This window comes from Oncorhynchus mykiss, chromosome 5 (genome assembly GCF_013265735.2).
Source record: "Oncorhynchus mykiss isolate Arlee chromosome 5, USDA_OmykA_1.1, whole genome shotgun sequence".
In the NCBI taxonomy this organism is placed as follows: domain Eukaryota; kingdom Metazoa; phylum Chordata; class Actinopteri; order Salmoniformes; family Salmonidae; genus Oncorhynchus; species Oncorhynchus mykiss.
In genome coordinates this window covers 29,302,728-29,318,082 of record NC_048569.1, presented here as the reverse complement: position 1 = coordinate 29,318,082, position 15,355 = coordinate 29,302,728, and the positions used below count along the sequence as shown (strand labels likewise).

Genomic DNA, 15,355 nt, shown 5'->3' with positions numbered 1-15,355 from the left:
TTTTCCAATCTACCTCTGTCCAGTGTCTGTGTCCATTTGCCCATCTTAAACTTTTATTTTTATTGTCCAGTCTGAGATATGGCTTTTTCTTTGCAACTCTGCCTAGAAGTCCAGCATCCCCGGAGTTGCCTCTTCACTGTTGATGTTGAGACTGGTGTTTACTATTTAATGAAGCTGCCAGTTGAGGACTTGTGAGGCTTCTGTTTCTCAAACTAGACACTCTAATGTACTTGTCATCTTGCTCAGTTGTGCACCGGGGCCTCTCACTCCTCTTTCTATTCTGGGTAGAGCCGGTTGCACTGTTCTGTGAAGTGGCCTTCCCCAGATCTGTGCCTTGACACAATCCTGTCTTGGAGCTCTACGGACAATTCCAGCCTCATGGCTGGGTTTTTATGGTCACTCTGACAGAGCCCCAGAGTTCCTCTGTGGAGATAGAACCTTCCAGAAGGACAACCATCTCTGCAGCACTCAACCAATCAGGCCTTTATGGTAGAGTTTCCAGACGGAAGCCAATCCCCAGTAAAAGCCCGCTTGGAGTAATCCAAAAGGCACCTAAAGACTCTCAAACCATGAGTAGAAAGATTATCTGGTCTGATGAAACCAAGATTGAACTCTTTGGCCTGAATGCCAATCGTCAAGTTTGGAGGAAACCTGGCACCATCCCTACAGTGAAGCATGGTGGTAGCAGCATCATGCTGTGGGGATGTTTTTCAGCGACAGGGACTGGGAGACTAGTCAGGATCGAGGAAAAGATGAACGGAGCAAAGTACAGAGAGCTCCTTAATGAAAACCTGCTCCAGAGCGCTCAGGACCTCTGACTGGGGCGATGGTTCACCTTCCTATAGGACAACGACCCTAAGCACACAGCCAAGACAACGCAGAAGTGGCTTCTGGACAAGTCTTGACTGGCCCAGCCTGAGCCCAGACTTGAACCCGATTGAACATATCTGGAGTGTAAAAGAGCTGTGCAGCAACGTTCCAACCTGACAGGGTTTGAGAGAATCTGCTGAGAAAAATGGGAGAAACTCCCCAAATACAGGTGTGCCAAGCTTGTAACATCATCCCCAAGAAGATTCGATGCTGTAATCGCAGCCAAAAGGTGCCTCAACAAAGTACTGAGTATTTTCCTATTAGTAATGATTTAGCAAAACATCTAAACCTGTTTTTGCTTTGTCATTATGGGGTGTGTGTAGATTGATGAGGGGAAAAAACAATTTAATCCATTTTAGAATAAGGCTGTAAAACCTAACAAAATGTGTGAAAAGTCAAGGGGTCTGAATACTTTCCGAAGGCACTGAGATATAGACATATATATATATATATATATATATTGGAACTCAGTCCAGTCTCAACAATTTTTTAAGAGCAATGTCAACTTACCAACATTACGACCAGGAATACGACTTTCCCGAAGCGGATCCTCTGTTTGGGTCACCACCCAGGACAATGGGTCTAATTCCTGCAGTCAACCCAAAACAACGACACCGCAGAAGGGGCCACCTGGTCAGGCTCCGTATACATACACGTCGCCCACCTCTCCCGAGTAAACTACTAGCCAATGTCCTGTCTCTTGACAACATGATTCCTGATGATTAACGACTCATGGTGTAATCATAACAACATACAGGAAATCAAGTCCTTCTGCTCACCTGACCTAGAATTCCTTACAATCAAATGTCGGCCATTTTACCTACCAAGAGAATCCTTGTCAGTTATAGTCACAGCTGTGTACATTCCCTCTCAAGCAGACACCAAGACGGCCATCAAGGAACTTCATTGGACTATATAGAAACTGGAAACCATATATGGAGGGATTGCATTTATTGTAGCTGGGGATTTTAACAAAGCAAATTTGAGAACAAGGCCACCTAAATTCTACCAGCATATTGATTGCGCTGCGCGCATGGGCAATACCCTCGCCCACTGCTACTCTAACTTCCGCGATGCATACAATGCCCTCCCCCACCCTCCCTTCGGCAAATCTGACCACAAAGCCATCTTGCTCCTGCCGTCTTTGAGGCAGAAACTCAAACAGGATGTACCAGTGACGAGAATCATTCAACGTTGGTCCAAACAATTGGAAGCCACGCTTCAAGATTGTTTTGATCACGCGGACTGGAATATGTTCCGGTCAGCCTCAGAGAACAATGTTGACCTATACGACGACTCGGTGAGTGCGTTTATAGAGAAGTTCATTGGAGCCCGATCCACCGCATCTAACCATGGAAAGTGGTCTGGGAATATGACTGGATATAAACAGTGTAGTTATTCCCTCCGCAAGACAATCAAACTAGCCAGTACAGGGACAATGTGGTCGCAATTCAATGGCTCAGACACAAGACGTATGTGGCAGGGTCTACAGGAAAGATAACCAGCCACGTCACAGACACAGAAGCCACGCTTCCAGACAAACTAAACACCTTCTTTGCCCGCTTTGAGGATAATACAGTGCTACCGTCGTGGCCCGCTAACAAGGACTGCCCCCCCCCCCCCCTCCTTCTCCATGGCTGATGTGAGTAAAACATTTAAACGTGCTGGCCTAGCATCCCTAGATGAATCCTCAGAGCATGTGCAGACCAGCTGGCTGGTGTGTTTACGGACATATTCAATCGCTCCCTATCCCAGTCTGTTGTCCCCACATGCTTCAAGATGGCTACCATTGTTCCTGTACCCAAGAAGCCAAAAATAACTGAACTAAATGACTACCGCCCCGTAGCACTCACTTCTGTCATCATGAAGTGCTTTGAGAGACTAGTCAAGGATCATATCACCTCCACCTTACCGGCCACCCTAGACCCACTTCAGTTTACATACTGCCCCAACAAGTCCACAGACGACGCAACCGCCATCACACTGCACACTGCCTTATCCCATCTGGACAAAAGGAATACCTATGTAAGAATGCTGTTCATTGACTACAGCTCAGCATTCAACACCATAGTACCCTCCAAGCTCATCATCAAGCTGGAGGCCCTGGGTCTCAACTCCCGCCCTGTGCAATTGGGTCCTGGACTTTGTCAGGCCGCCCCCAGGTGTTGAAGGTAGGAAACAATATCTCCACTTTGCTGACCCTCAACACTGGGGCCCCACAAGGGTGCGTGCTCAGCCCTCTCCTGTACTCCCTGTTCACCCATGACCGTGTGGCCATGCACACCTCCAACTCAATCATCAAGTTTGCAGACGACAGCATTAGTGGGCTTGATTACCAATAAGTGGCTGAAGAAATTTGGCTTCTCACCTAAAATCCTGACAACCTTTTACAGATGCACAATCAAGATCATCCTATCGAGCTGTATCTTAGCCTGGTACGGCACCTGCACCACCCTCAACCGCAAGGCTCTCCAGAGTGTGGAGCGGTCTGCACAACGCATCACTGGGTGCAAAATACCTGCCCTCCATGACACCTACAGCACCCGATGTCACAGCAAGGCTAAAAAGATCAAGGACATCAACCACCCGAGCCACTGCCTGTTCACAGTGCTACCATCGAGAAGGCGAGGTCTGTACAGGTGCATCAAAGCTGGGACTGAGAGACTGAAAAACAGCTTCTATCTCAAGGCCAGCAAATACTAACTGAGAGGCTACTGCCTACATTGAGACCCAATCTCAATCTCACTTTAATAAATGGATCACTAGTCAATTTATACAATGCCACTCTAAATAATGTCACTTTAATGTTTACATATCTTACATATCTCATATCACATGTATATACTGTATTTTATACCATCTATTGCACCTTGCCTATGCCGCTCGGCCATCGCTCATCCATATACTTACATGTACATATTCTCATTCACCCCTTTACAATTGTGTGTATTAGGTAGTTGGGGAATTGTTAGATATTACTGCACTGTCGGAACTAGAAGCACAAGCATTTCACTACTCGCGTTAACATCTGCTAACCATGTGTATGTGACAAATCAAATTTGATTTGAAGTGTATTCTGTAATTAGTTACAAAACAATAGAAATGCAAGTGTTTTCCTACTTATTGTCTGATATTACAATCCTCCATAATCAGCTGTTTACCATGAGTATTTTGCAATGAAAATAGGGTTGGGGCATAGGATTTAGGCTTGGAATGGCCAATTGTGGTTGTTGCCAGGTAACATAAACAAAGACATTTCAAAGAGCTGTCAGTTTAGGTGAGCTCATGAATATAAGCTCCTCCCCAACTCACCCTGTTCTTTCAGGTTTCCAGGAAGTTAGCGATGAGAGAAGATTCTGAGCATTGTAATACTGTAAAAATATTAATGGGGATGATTGTCATTGAAAGGCTATTTTTAATTGGGAAATGGGATGACTGTACGGTATCTTTAATATACATAGATTTTTTTTGTCTGCTTGACAAAAGCAATGTATTGTGAAAGTAGCCTTACCCAGTTGAAGATCCATGTAAGGTCACCATTTTTAAATATGAAGCCGAAAGTTTATTAGCTTAGTGTTGTTTACACAGGCAGCCAATTCTGATATTTTTGACTAATCAGATCAGTTCTGAAAATGACCTGACGTGAAAAGACCAATTAGTGGGAAAAAAGTTCCTTCCCCCATTTCTTTTGTGGTCAGTTCATATGCACCATTTCTTTTTTCCCCACTTGGTCTGAGGGAGAATGATGTTAATGAATCTACACACAGTGCCACCCAAACGTAGCCTTCTGCTGACCTCAAAATTGAGGGCAATAATTTGTATCTGTCCATGAACTCACCCGTTTATAAATCTACCGTGAACAAAATGTTCTAGCCTATACTAATCCATATGATTTATTTTGTGTGAGGGTAGGCCTGTGGTAAATATAACAGTCTAAAAACATAATACACAGAGCAGAGATGCTGCGGTTAAGTCATTTTAGGCACTGTTGAGTCCTAAATGTATTATGAGGGGAGTGACTCGAGGTATGTGGATGGAAGCAAAAAAGGGAGGGGTTCTCTTGGCCTTCACTACCCAGGCACAAATCAAAGAGGGATGTGGCTATCGGAGTGACAGATGAACAATGCTCCCCTTTTCCAAGCCCCTGTGAACACCCCCAGCCATCACATATGGGAAGATTAATTCAATTCATCACCACTCTTTCTCCTTGGGCCTCCTAATAATTGGTCGGGTGAGCCTCATGAATGTGTTGGGATTTGAGACTGGACGTTCAGTTCACAAACAAATAAGTCACATGGACACACCTCTTCAACCTGCCAATCGCAACAGTTCTGATAATGAGGGATGCTAGACCAGTGGGAAAATAAAAACAGCGACTGCCTGGGAGCAGAGTTTGAGGGAAGAAAAAACCGGTAGTGAGTGTCTGATGCGGTCCCATGCCATCTGTTCTATATACAGATAGTTTAAACCGCCAATATCCCTAGTGATACTAGAACAAAACGACCCCTGGTGGTATGCAAGGGTATCTTTTTAAAGTTGCTCTGAAAATCAGCATCAAATAAAGAAAACCTTTGGATTGCAGTCTTTATCACAGTAATGTTTCGCAATCAGGTCAGTCACCTGAATGCAACACCAAAACAAGTCAATGAGTTTGTCCTAAATGACAGCTTACCAACAACCCTAACATAACAGAAACATAAGGTGAACGTGTATCCCAAAGAAAACCATTTTGACAACCTAGAACTGCCTAGGTCCAGATTTGGCATGCGTTGTGCCATGTAGTTTCCTGTCAGGGAATCGCTTGCTACTGGGACTGCTACGAGGTCTTGTGTTTGTGTCATGTAATGGACATACACAGCAGTATGGTTTTACAAGATGCAGGAGTCAGGGAACTAACATTTATTTTCAAACCAAACAGAAAGCAAATTGGTTAAACGTTTGTCAAGAGGTCTCTGCGGGGCCGGTAGCCTAGTCTGCCTCCCCTCCACACACACAGGTAGTAACCCACAGCCAGAGCTCCCATAGCAGTCAATAACACCATAGGGACCACCAGAAACAGAACCCAGACTGGAGACTCAATCAGCGCACCTGAAAAATATAACGTATTTTCAATGAGTCAAATGGCCTAAACTACAAACCACAGTTTCGCAAACACACTAAAGGGGATTATTGATTGATTGAGAAAACATCAGCTCACCTTGTTCATCGGCACCAAGAGACTTGTCTGATCCAATGGGTTGGATCTCATCCGACTCATAGGGCTGAAGCTCATCTGAGGCATAAGTCTGAAGCTCATCTGAGTCATAGGGCTGAAGCTCATCTGAGTCATAGGGCTGAAGCTCATCTGAGTCATAGGGCTGAAGCTCATCTGAGTCATAACTCTGTGGAGTCTCCACAGAGATGGTCCACTGGTCTACCCTGTATCTTATTCGTGGAACTCCTACAGTAGGTGGAAGGAGTGTCACTGAGTCATTTTAACTACCCATTTAGAATGTTGTCCAACTTTTAATTGGTTTCCATATTAGCAAAATTAAAATGAATCCAAACTTTAAACATTTTCAAGGCAGACCTTACACAAACATTTAGCAAGTTATCAAATATGTTAGCATACCTGTTTGGGCCACAGCTGTGGCCACAAGCATCAAGAACAGCACACTGTGGATAAACAACATCTTTCTGACAATATGCCAGCACTCAGACCACCTGGACTTTTTATGAGCTAATGCACCTAATCAAAATAATTGCTGTCAGCTGTGGATCACTTACTCAATCACGACAAATTTCTTAAACTAGAATCTTGGCTCGTTGAGGTCATTGATGTGATTGGCTTTGACAGTGGCACTGTGGGCATTTTATTGGTAAATGTATGTTGTGGCCGTACAATCTACAGGGAATAAAAGCTGTGACTGGCTGCATTGAGAAAAATATGTGCAATGTTGTTTAAAATCAATACATCAATTTGTACAACTTGTTAGACCTTATTGTCAAACCACGAACACAATTCCACAACAATATCTCTTTGTGAGAGTTGTCAATCATATTCCCCAGAGGAACGCTACTGAGACAGTTCTGTGCTACTTGTTGCCAATGAGTGTGTCATAACACATCCATAGTTACTCCTTTTTTTCTGACACCACAGCATGAGGAATGTTGTACTGTGGTATGGATTTATGAAGGTTCAAGTACATTACGGGTATTTGCGACAGTGTTTTGGCTGCATATGAGGGGTTGCTGTTTCATTTAAACAAGTGTCAAATGAATACATATGAAGAAACGTATTCTCACTGATAAACTTAAAAACATGTTGAATATGTTCAATTGTTTGCACAGGAAAAAAAAAATGTATACAATACAGGATATTGTTTTTCTACAGTATATATTTTTAAACAGTTTCAGAGTAGGGGATAGCTAAATAGCTGCCCATTGCAGTATTACTTTCACTTTCGATGATAAATTACTATCATTTTGTCAAAGAACATTTTTTTCAATTTCTCTGACAACTAAAAGAAAATGTACATGTACATCAGTAGCAGGTTTGAAAACATATTTGAATTTTAAGTCTAAAACAAACATATTATGAAATTAACAACAGTTAAACATTCCCTTGTTTCCAGCATGAAAATATATTGATATCGAAATATGAAATTGATTATGTGACTAAGTGGGGAAATAATTAGAAAAAAAAATTCAAACATATCACAAAAATGTTGCATTTTGGTGACAAAACATTTTTAAGTAATCAATATATTAAATATACAGAAGTTGACTTATAACTGAGAAGTTAAATGAAAAGTATTGCTAAATATTTGTTCTGGTGTATGAACAATTGGCAACATTTCCCAATTAAGTATATCACATTAATTTACATCAGGGCTCTCCAACCTGTTTTAAAACCAACCCCAGTTGATTCAGCTTATCAACCAGCTAATTATTAGAATCAGGTGTGCTAGATTAGAGTTGGAGCAAAAACATACACAACAGTAGCTCTCCAGGAACAGAATTGGAGCGCCCTGATTTACATATTCCAATAGCATTTCCCATTTTTGAATAAGATGACTCAGATTCCTTGCATATTGCAGCACAGCTTTGTATACTGATGGGTTCTCTTCCAGAGTAGCCTAAATATTTGGCAATAATTACAGTATTTTATGCATATTCCCTTCATATGCATTCTGCATAGGGCATGTTACACAACTATTACAGTACTTTCTATGCCTTAGATGCTACCAAAGTAACTGAATCTTTAGAGCCAACCAAAACCTCAAGAATTCTTACATCTATTCAGTTCACCTCTGTAATAAATGACAAGAAGCACTCAGGTTAATCTCAAGACTGAACATTGAAGTGCATCACAATATACTCTGTAAATATCTATTCAAAGTGACAGACAACCGTACAAGACATTATTTTTGAGGCAGAAATAAACAAAAACAAAGGTAGATGTTAACATGTAATGAAAATAGGGCCTTAATGCCAGGTCTAAGGACAGTGACCCGAATATTCCCAAATATGGCTAACATCAAGAGTTACCTGGATACATGCCAAGTGGAGGTCTGAAAATGAACAGGTGGGCTCTGCAGGCCAGTAGCAGCCACAGGTATTCAACTCCAGTGCTGGAGGGCAACACTGTCTATTGGATCCCTTTTCTCCCTGATTCTAAGTCATTGACTGGCCAAAGAAACATAGGTCCCCCTAACTTGGAGTTTAAAATGAAAAGATGGGAATAAACAGAGGGGCATAGACAAGTGGCAGACAGTACAGTGGCCCTGGAGAACTGGAGTGGAGTAACCCTGCTGTATTGGCTTTGTGCTTCACAGTGATGTTACAGTAGAGTGATCAGCAGAGTTTTCAGATGGCTTGGGAGGAAGTGCTGTCTGGGACAGAGGGTGGGTGGGGTCAATTTCCTGGTGGAGCTAACCTGTCCGGGCCAGGGACACTAGGACCAGGTTGCAGGGTGGTCGTGGTGCTTATTAGTCATGCCTCTCTCCTGCAGATTGACCGTAGACCTTACGCAGGCTGGAGTCCAGCAGGAAGTCCACTCCCCTGTGGAGCACAAAGAAGGAGAACGGCTTTAAGGTTAGAATGTAGCAAGGATGGGACCTCACCTCAAACACTGGGGGGGGGGGGGGGGGGGGGGGGGGTTTAAAGTCTCCTGGCTCCCTAGACCTCATCAAGTACATATAAGCCTATAGATATGAATGTGCTATGCACTCACCGCAAATGGGCGTAGGCTATATCTCACAGCCATGCAAGATACTCCAGTTGTAAACGGTGGAGTCAATATTTAGAGTTTCCCATATTTTCAGAAATCGCATGCTGACCTATTTAAACTGCTGTTCACTGACAACCGTGCAACTCAACAATCAGCCGTTTGAGAAAATCCATGTGCTGCCCAAATTGCGGGCTTCCAGACTAATCAAACCATTCCTGTGATAAAACATAACAGAAATGTCTTCAGAAGCAAATGATCCGTTATTTATGTCTGTAAATAAATGTAATGCCTACCAGAGGTAGGGGAAGTCCATCCGCACCGGGGATTAAATATAACCAGCCATTCAGAGCTGGGGGATGGCAGAAGCCAAGATGGGGAATGCCCCCATCCCTCCCAAAAAACCAGACCCTGAATACACCTACCTCTCTTCAACAATGGATTCAGATAAATAAAAATGGTGGCTACACATCTAACACCACATTAAAAAATAAAATTTTTAAAATACATTATGGTGTGCAACTCCTAATTGGACACTCAAAATGATGCATAGATTTAAAAAATGTAATGCTGTTTTCTAAGGTAATGTGTGGATTTTTCCTCTCAATGAGCTGGGGAACACATTCAGGCTGAGACATTTAACTGCAGGCTAATACCTTGGCACACTTGGGACCATAAACATTGATGGGAAAACGTGCCAAAGTACACACGCTACTGTTATTTCTTCCTCCCGCTCACATTCAGGTTCTTTCTTTCTCAAACACACACCCCTTCACTGCCTCCCTGTCACATATCTGGCACACATTCAGACAAACATTTTCTTCACTATCGAACACCCTCACCCACCAACACAAACCTGTCGATGGGGTGGATGATGAAGGGGATGGTGGAGAGGCCGATGGCCGTGGTGGTCCACTTGCGTACGGAGAGAGGCAGGCGCGTGGTTCTGCCCAGGAGGTAAAGAGAGGCGGCACACACACGGTTGATGGTGAAGCCTGGGATAGCGACCGAGGCCAGGGCCTGCCATACAAACGTATCCACCACTGCTACAGCCACCTTGGTTGTCTTCCCTGGGTTGTCACCATGCTCCTACAGCACAGGGATAGACATAGAGTGTGACATTCTGTGCTTCAGACCACTTTATGTTTCAGGGTGGGAGTTGAGTTTTGTTCTATGACACATTCTCTAGGGATTTTCTGGAAAAGCTCCATTTACTTATGTATGCGTTGAAAAAGGCAATGTAATTTGGAAGTATGTGTTCTCTACATTTTTGGAAACTCAAGTTCATAATATAAATGCTTCACGGAGCAATAATTCCATGACCCCTTAAAATAATGGTAGCTCATATCAATACAAATGAAGACAGTATAAGAATGAGAACAGAGCTTTGCTTTTACAAAATGTCCTCCTTCCTTACCACGGCAGCCTTCTTCCCCTTGTCCACAGCATCAGCGGAAACATACACGGTGGCAACTGCATATGTGGCCCATACAGCACTCACTGGCACCAGGGCACGGAAGGCCTCTCCCACCTCGTTGGCATAGCCTGTGGGCACAAGACAACATGACAGGGTAAGATACAAGCGCAATTAAGGCTTTAACTGCCTCACTGTTGTGAGAGGCCTCTAAACAAATCATAGTCAACCCCCACCGGATCAGAGCTAGGGGCCTGAGGTAAAACAAAATGTATTAGAATAATAATTCCAAATTTCCCTCTTGGACCTCTGCCATGTAAAGGGGGGTACATTAATTTTCACTTTTGTTTGGGGCTGTGGGTAGTAGCAATAACCCCCCTGACACGTTTCGTTCCATAGAATGGGCGGTGACCTTTGGAGCAATATGCACTGTCCGCTCCAACAGGGTTGGAATGACTAATAATGCCCTTGGTCTGTCATTAAACGCTTACACAGCTCCTCCTGCTGTGTTGGCTGCTGCTGAAGCTGTACTGCCACCCTGTGGGAAAACATTACACAGCGTCAGGTCTGTAGGCCTTTACACACGACACAAGGTTATATGAGAGATACACTTTTGTATATAGTGTGTGGACACCCCTTCAAATGAGTGGATTGGGCTATTTCAGCTACACCTGTACACCTGACAAGTGTATAAAATCGAGCACACAGCCATGCAATCTGCCTGCGGCAGGCACGCATGGGGCAGCAGAGTAGCCTAGTGGTTAGAGTGTTGGACTCGTAACTGAAAGGTTGCAAGTTCAAATCCCCGGGCTGAAGTTCTGCCCAAAAAGGCTGTCATTGAAAATAAGAATTTGTTCTTAACTGACTTGCCTAGTAAAAGACCAGTAGCAGTATAAAGACCTTACTGAAGAGCTCAGGGACTTTGTATGATGCCACCTTTCCAACAAGTCAGGTTGTCAAATTTCTGCCCTGCTAGAGCTGCCCTGGTCAACTGTAAGTGCTGTTATTGTGGGAAGTGGAAACATCTAGGAGGAACAACTGCTCGGTTGCAACACTCACTACAGAGTTCCATACTGCCTCTGGAAGTAACCTCTGTGTAAATAACTGTTTGTCATGGAGCATCATGAAATGGGTTTCTGAGCAGTTGGGTTTCCGGACATCACAATGCCAAGCGTCGGCTGGAGTGTTGTAAAGCATTGGACTCTGGAGGAGTGGAATCACGCTTCACCATCTGGCAGTCCGACGGACAAATCTGGGTTTGGCGAATGCATAGTGTCCGAATGCATAGTGCCAACTGTAAAGTTTAGTGGAGAAGGAATAACGGTCTAGGGCAGTTTCGGGCTAGGACTCCAATGTCAACCCCAGCCAATTCACCTTTGGGATGAATTGGAAGGCTAGGCCTAGTCACCAAACATCAGTGCTGGCAAGTCCCCACAGCAATGTTCCAACATCTTGTGGAAAGCCTATAGCAGCAAAGGGGGGGGGTTGGAATGAGATGTTCAACAAGCAGGTGTTTAGGAGATGTGGTGTATTTGTTTACCTGGTACCTTTACCTGGTAAGGCTACTTAGCTGGCTAACAACCTGGTAACGTGACCAATGACCAGTAGGCTATGGTTTAAGATGATATTGGAAGAAAGGAAAGGTACTGGTTAGCTACTCCAGGAGATGTGTTTCAAAAGTTAGGATAGGCATAACCTTTTATAGTGCTCCTATACTGTTTGGTGCGGGGGGCACCAGTGCTATAAGTTGGGAGCATCAGTGCTATAGCCTGAGTACCCCAGTCTATTTTTCTGACATTCTAGTCATTCTCACCACTCATTATTATGCCAATGTCGTGTTTGGTGTCAAAAGGAGCTAGAATGATAGTGTAGTGGAGTTCAGAACTCACTCCACAGCTAGCTTGAAATGTCATTTTTTTTCTATGGTTCAACTGGTTTGTAAGTTGTCAAGGAGGGCAGTCACGTGTTTGCAATCAGATGAGCCCGGTTATGGGCTATACTATTAGCAACACACTGACGTGGGTTTCAAAATCACAAACAGATCTGGGACCAGCCTACCAAAGAAAAAGTTAATTTAGAGCCCTGCTTGTGCTAACACACTGGCAGCACTAAACAAAATTGTTACTTCAGTGAATCTGTTTCTGGGACAGGTTACACTACTCATACAGCAGAACAACAATACATTCTGAACAGATTCTCTAACATTGTCATTTCTAACTATGTAGGCTACTGAATGTGCTTTACAATACACTTATCAATAATTGATTGGAGTTCATTATAATGCTATAAAGATGTTTCATTTGATAAACATAAAGAAGTAGTTGTATGCTAAATGTTTACGTGTGTGAGAAAGCCAGGGAGAAGGCAAGGGGAGAACCAGTCAGAGTCAGTGTTAGAGGAGATAGAGCGCTGTGCATGCAGGCCATAACAGTCACCAATTTGCAGCTGGCCCTGGGGTTTATTTTAGTAACATAGCACATTTCAATGTCAACCCCAGCCAATAAGAACCCAGCAGAAAATGTCAACGCATTGCACAATGGCTAGTGTTATTTATCCCTTAAAATAAATGTAGAAGGCCCATTTAGCTTGAAATCAACCTGATTGCCTTATGACAATGAGGAACAGATATCCTCTGTACAGTTTTGACTCGAAGGTCAGTATATTAAATGTAGCTATCAGGCCTACTACGCTGAGATTCCAGACATTGTATCATTTCAATGGAACTGGTGCTTAAATATGTGATGAGCATTTACTTATTTGTCAATAATGAATCACTACTAGGAAGTGCCATGCAATTTACCCAACCCACTAACCTAACTAGCTGTTTGAAGGCAGGTATTAGAGTGCTAGCTAACGTTATTTGAATACATTGGTATTTGATCGGGTTGCTTAGCTTTGAATTGGTCGAATGCAGCCATTACAAAACAATATCACGTAAAGTATAGAGCATCTATTTATAAGTCGTTCATATTCAGACGTAAAACTGGATAGCTCACGTGCTAGCAACCCAGCTCGAGCTTGTTCTACTAGTTTACGCTTGTTCTTAGCGTGATGGGGACACCCCCCTGGTTTAAGACATCCAAAAACACCACTTTTATTGCATACCTAAGAAGCGGACCCATGTGTCACGATAAATATCGACCTCCTTGCTTGTTTTTTCTTGAATTTGATCCATGCTTCGTCTTTAACCCCATGTAGATAGAGTCCCAACTAGAAGCTGCGAGTCAAGTCTTGCAATGCGCCACACCGAGGGAGTGTCTAAGACTGTATGGTGCTTTTCAGAAAGGGAAAAAAGCCTACTGTATTTGTCTGACTTCACATTTGTTATTGGTAAACTATTAGGCCTATTATCTTAATAATCAACCAGTATACATTTACAAATTGAATCTTCCACAGATGGATAAAGTTCGAGTCCCGTGACAAAAGTTAAGAATTTCTAGATAGTCCCTGATGACAATTTACATAATTCATATGCCGGAAGTTAGCGGATATAGGAAGAGAGAGACTCAACTCGGTGGAAAATCTGTCTCCCTCCAACAGGTGGCGTTTTTTCGTTGTTTCACCCACCAACTTTGAGAAAAAACATTTTATATGGGAGTTGTCTCGAGATGGCTATGCATTATCATTGCATGAGGCTTGTAGCATAGCTTCGGCAGTTGACGTCAACAACCCTTTGGAGCCATGCCTCTTTGTGGACAACGACTCCCATTGTTAGGGCGTAGAGACATGTAGTATCTTGTCAGTTTATCCCTAATCTTTGTTTAGGCGTGATGATTTAGTGTTATGTAGCACTATATTGGATAACTCGAATATGGTATCATTCCACTCTGTAGGATACTCGTTAGTGCTTTGGCTGACCCCCTTAAATAGCTGCTGCCACACTACTCCCTTCTCTTCCTTTTCTCAGTTGATTCCAGAGAGGATTCGCTTGGTAAGAGCTCTATGTTAGAGTGTATAAGTGCAGAAATATACCCACAGCTATTCAATAGCTTGGAGCATCTAGCTAGCTAGCCTCTCCGCCTGGGTGCTCCGCTGTCACCCCACTCGGTTTGGCTTGTGCCATCTCATTTGGGTTTTGTCCTGTATTTAATTACTTGCTAGGTAAAGTCCCCCCTTATCTCAGCTCGGTTGTCACCATAGCATCACCCACCTGTAGCACGCGCTCCAGCACGTATATCTCTCTGGTCACCCCCAAAACCAATTCTTTCTTTGGCCGCCTCTCCTTCCAGTTCTCTGCTGCCAATGACTGGAACGAACTACAAAAATCTCTGAAACTGGAAACACTTATCTCCCTCACTAGCTTTAAGCACCAACTGTCAGAGCAGCTCACAGATTACTGCACCTGTACATAGCCCACCTATAATTTAGCCCAAACAACTACCTCTTTCCCTACTGTATTTATTTATTTTATTTATTTATTTTGCTCCTTTGCACCCCATTATTTTTATTTCTACTTTGCACCCCATTATTTTTATTTCTACTTTGCACATTATTCCACTGCAAATCTACCATTCCAGTGTTTTACTTGCTATATTGTATTTACTTTGCCACCATGGCCTTTTTTTTGCCTTTACCTCCCTTATCTCACCTCATTTGCTCACATCGTATATAGACTTGTTTCTACTGTATTATTGACTGTATGTTTGTTTTACTCCATGTGTAACTCTGTTGTTGTATGTGTCGAACTGCTTTGCTTTATCTAGGCCAGGTCGCAATTGTAAATGAGAACTTGTTCTCAACTTGCCTACCTGGTTAAATAAAGGTGTAGTAAATAAATAAATAAAAAAACTTGTGACAGCCTAACCCCGCAATATCGGAGGTCTGTGTATGTTTCACTCTGCGGGCTTGAAGTTCTCATTGAA

General features: G+C 43.2%; 1 protein-coding gene across 2 annotated transcripts; it reads right to left on the bottom strand.

Moving 5' to 3' along the window:
• Nucleotides 1-5,754: 5,754 nt before the first annotated feature.
• Nucleotides 5,755-13,746, bottom strand: mtfp1 (mitochondrial fission process 1). Of its 2 annotated transcripts, XR_002473468.2 has the most exons (6): nt 13,599-13,746; nt 10,497-10,624; nt 9,936-10,168; nt 6,482-8,913; nt 6,068-6,310; nt 5,755-5,958 (listed from the first exon to the last, which is right to left on the bottom strand). XR_002473468.2 is itself a non-coding variant. In XM_021602393.2 (4 exons), the coding sequence occupies exons 1-4, from the start codon at nt 13,666-13,668 to the stop codon at nt 8,841-8,843; spliced, it is 504 nt and encodes a 167-aa protein (XP_021458068.1). In that variant the 5' UTR covers nt 13,669-13,746; the 3' UTR covers nt 6,360-8,840. The 2 variants fall into 2 exon arrangements, 1 of the variants encoding a protein (XP_021458068.1); XM_021602393.2 differs by lacking the exons at nt 5,755-5,958; nt 6,068-6,310 and having other exon boundaries at nt 6,360-8,913.
• Between the last annotated feature and the right edge of the window lie 1,609 nt (nt 13,747-15,355).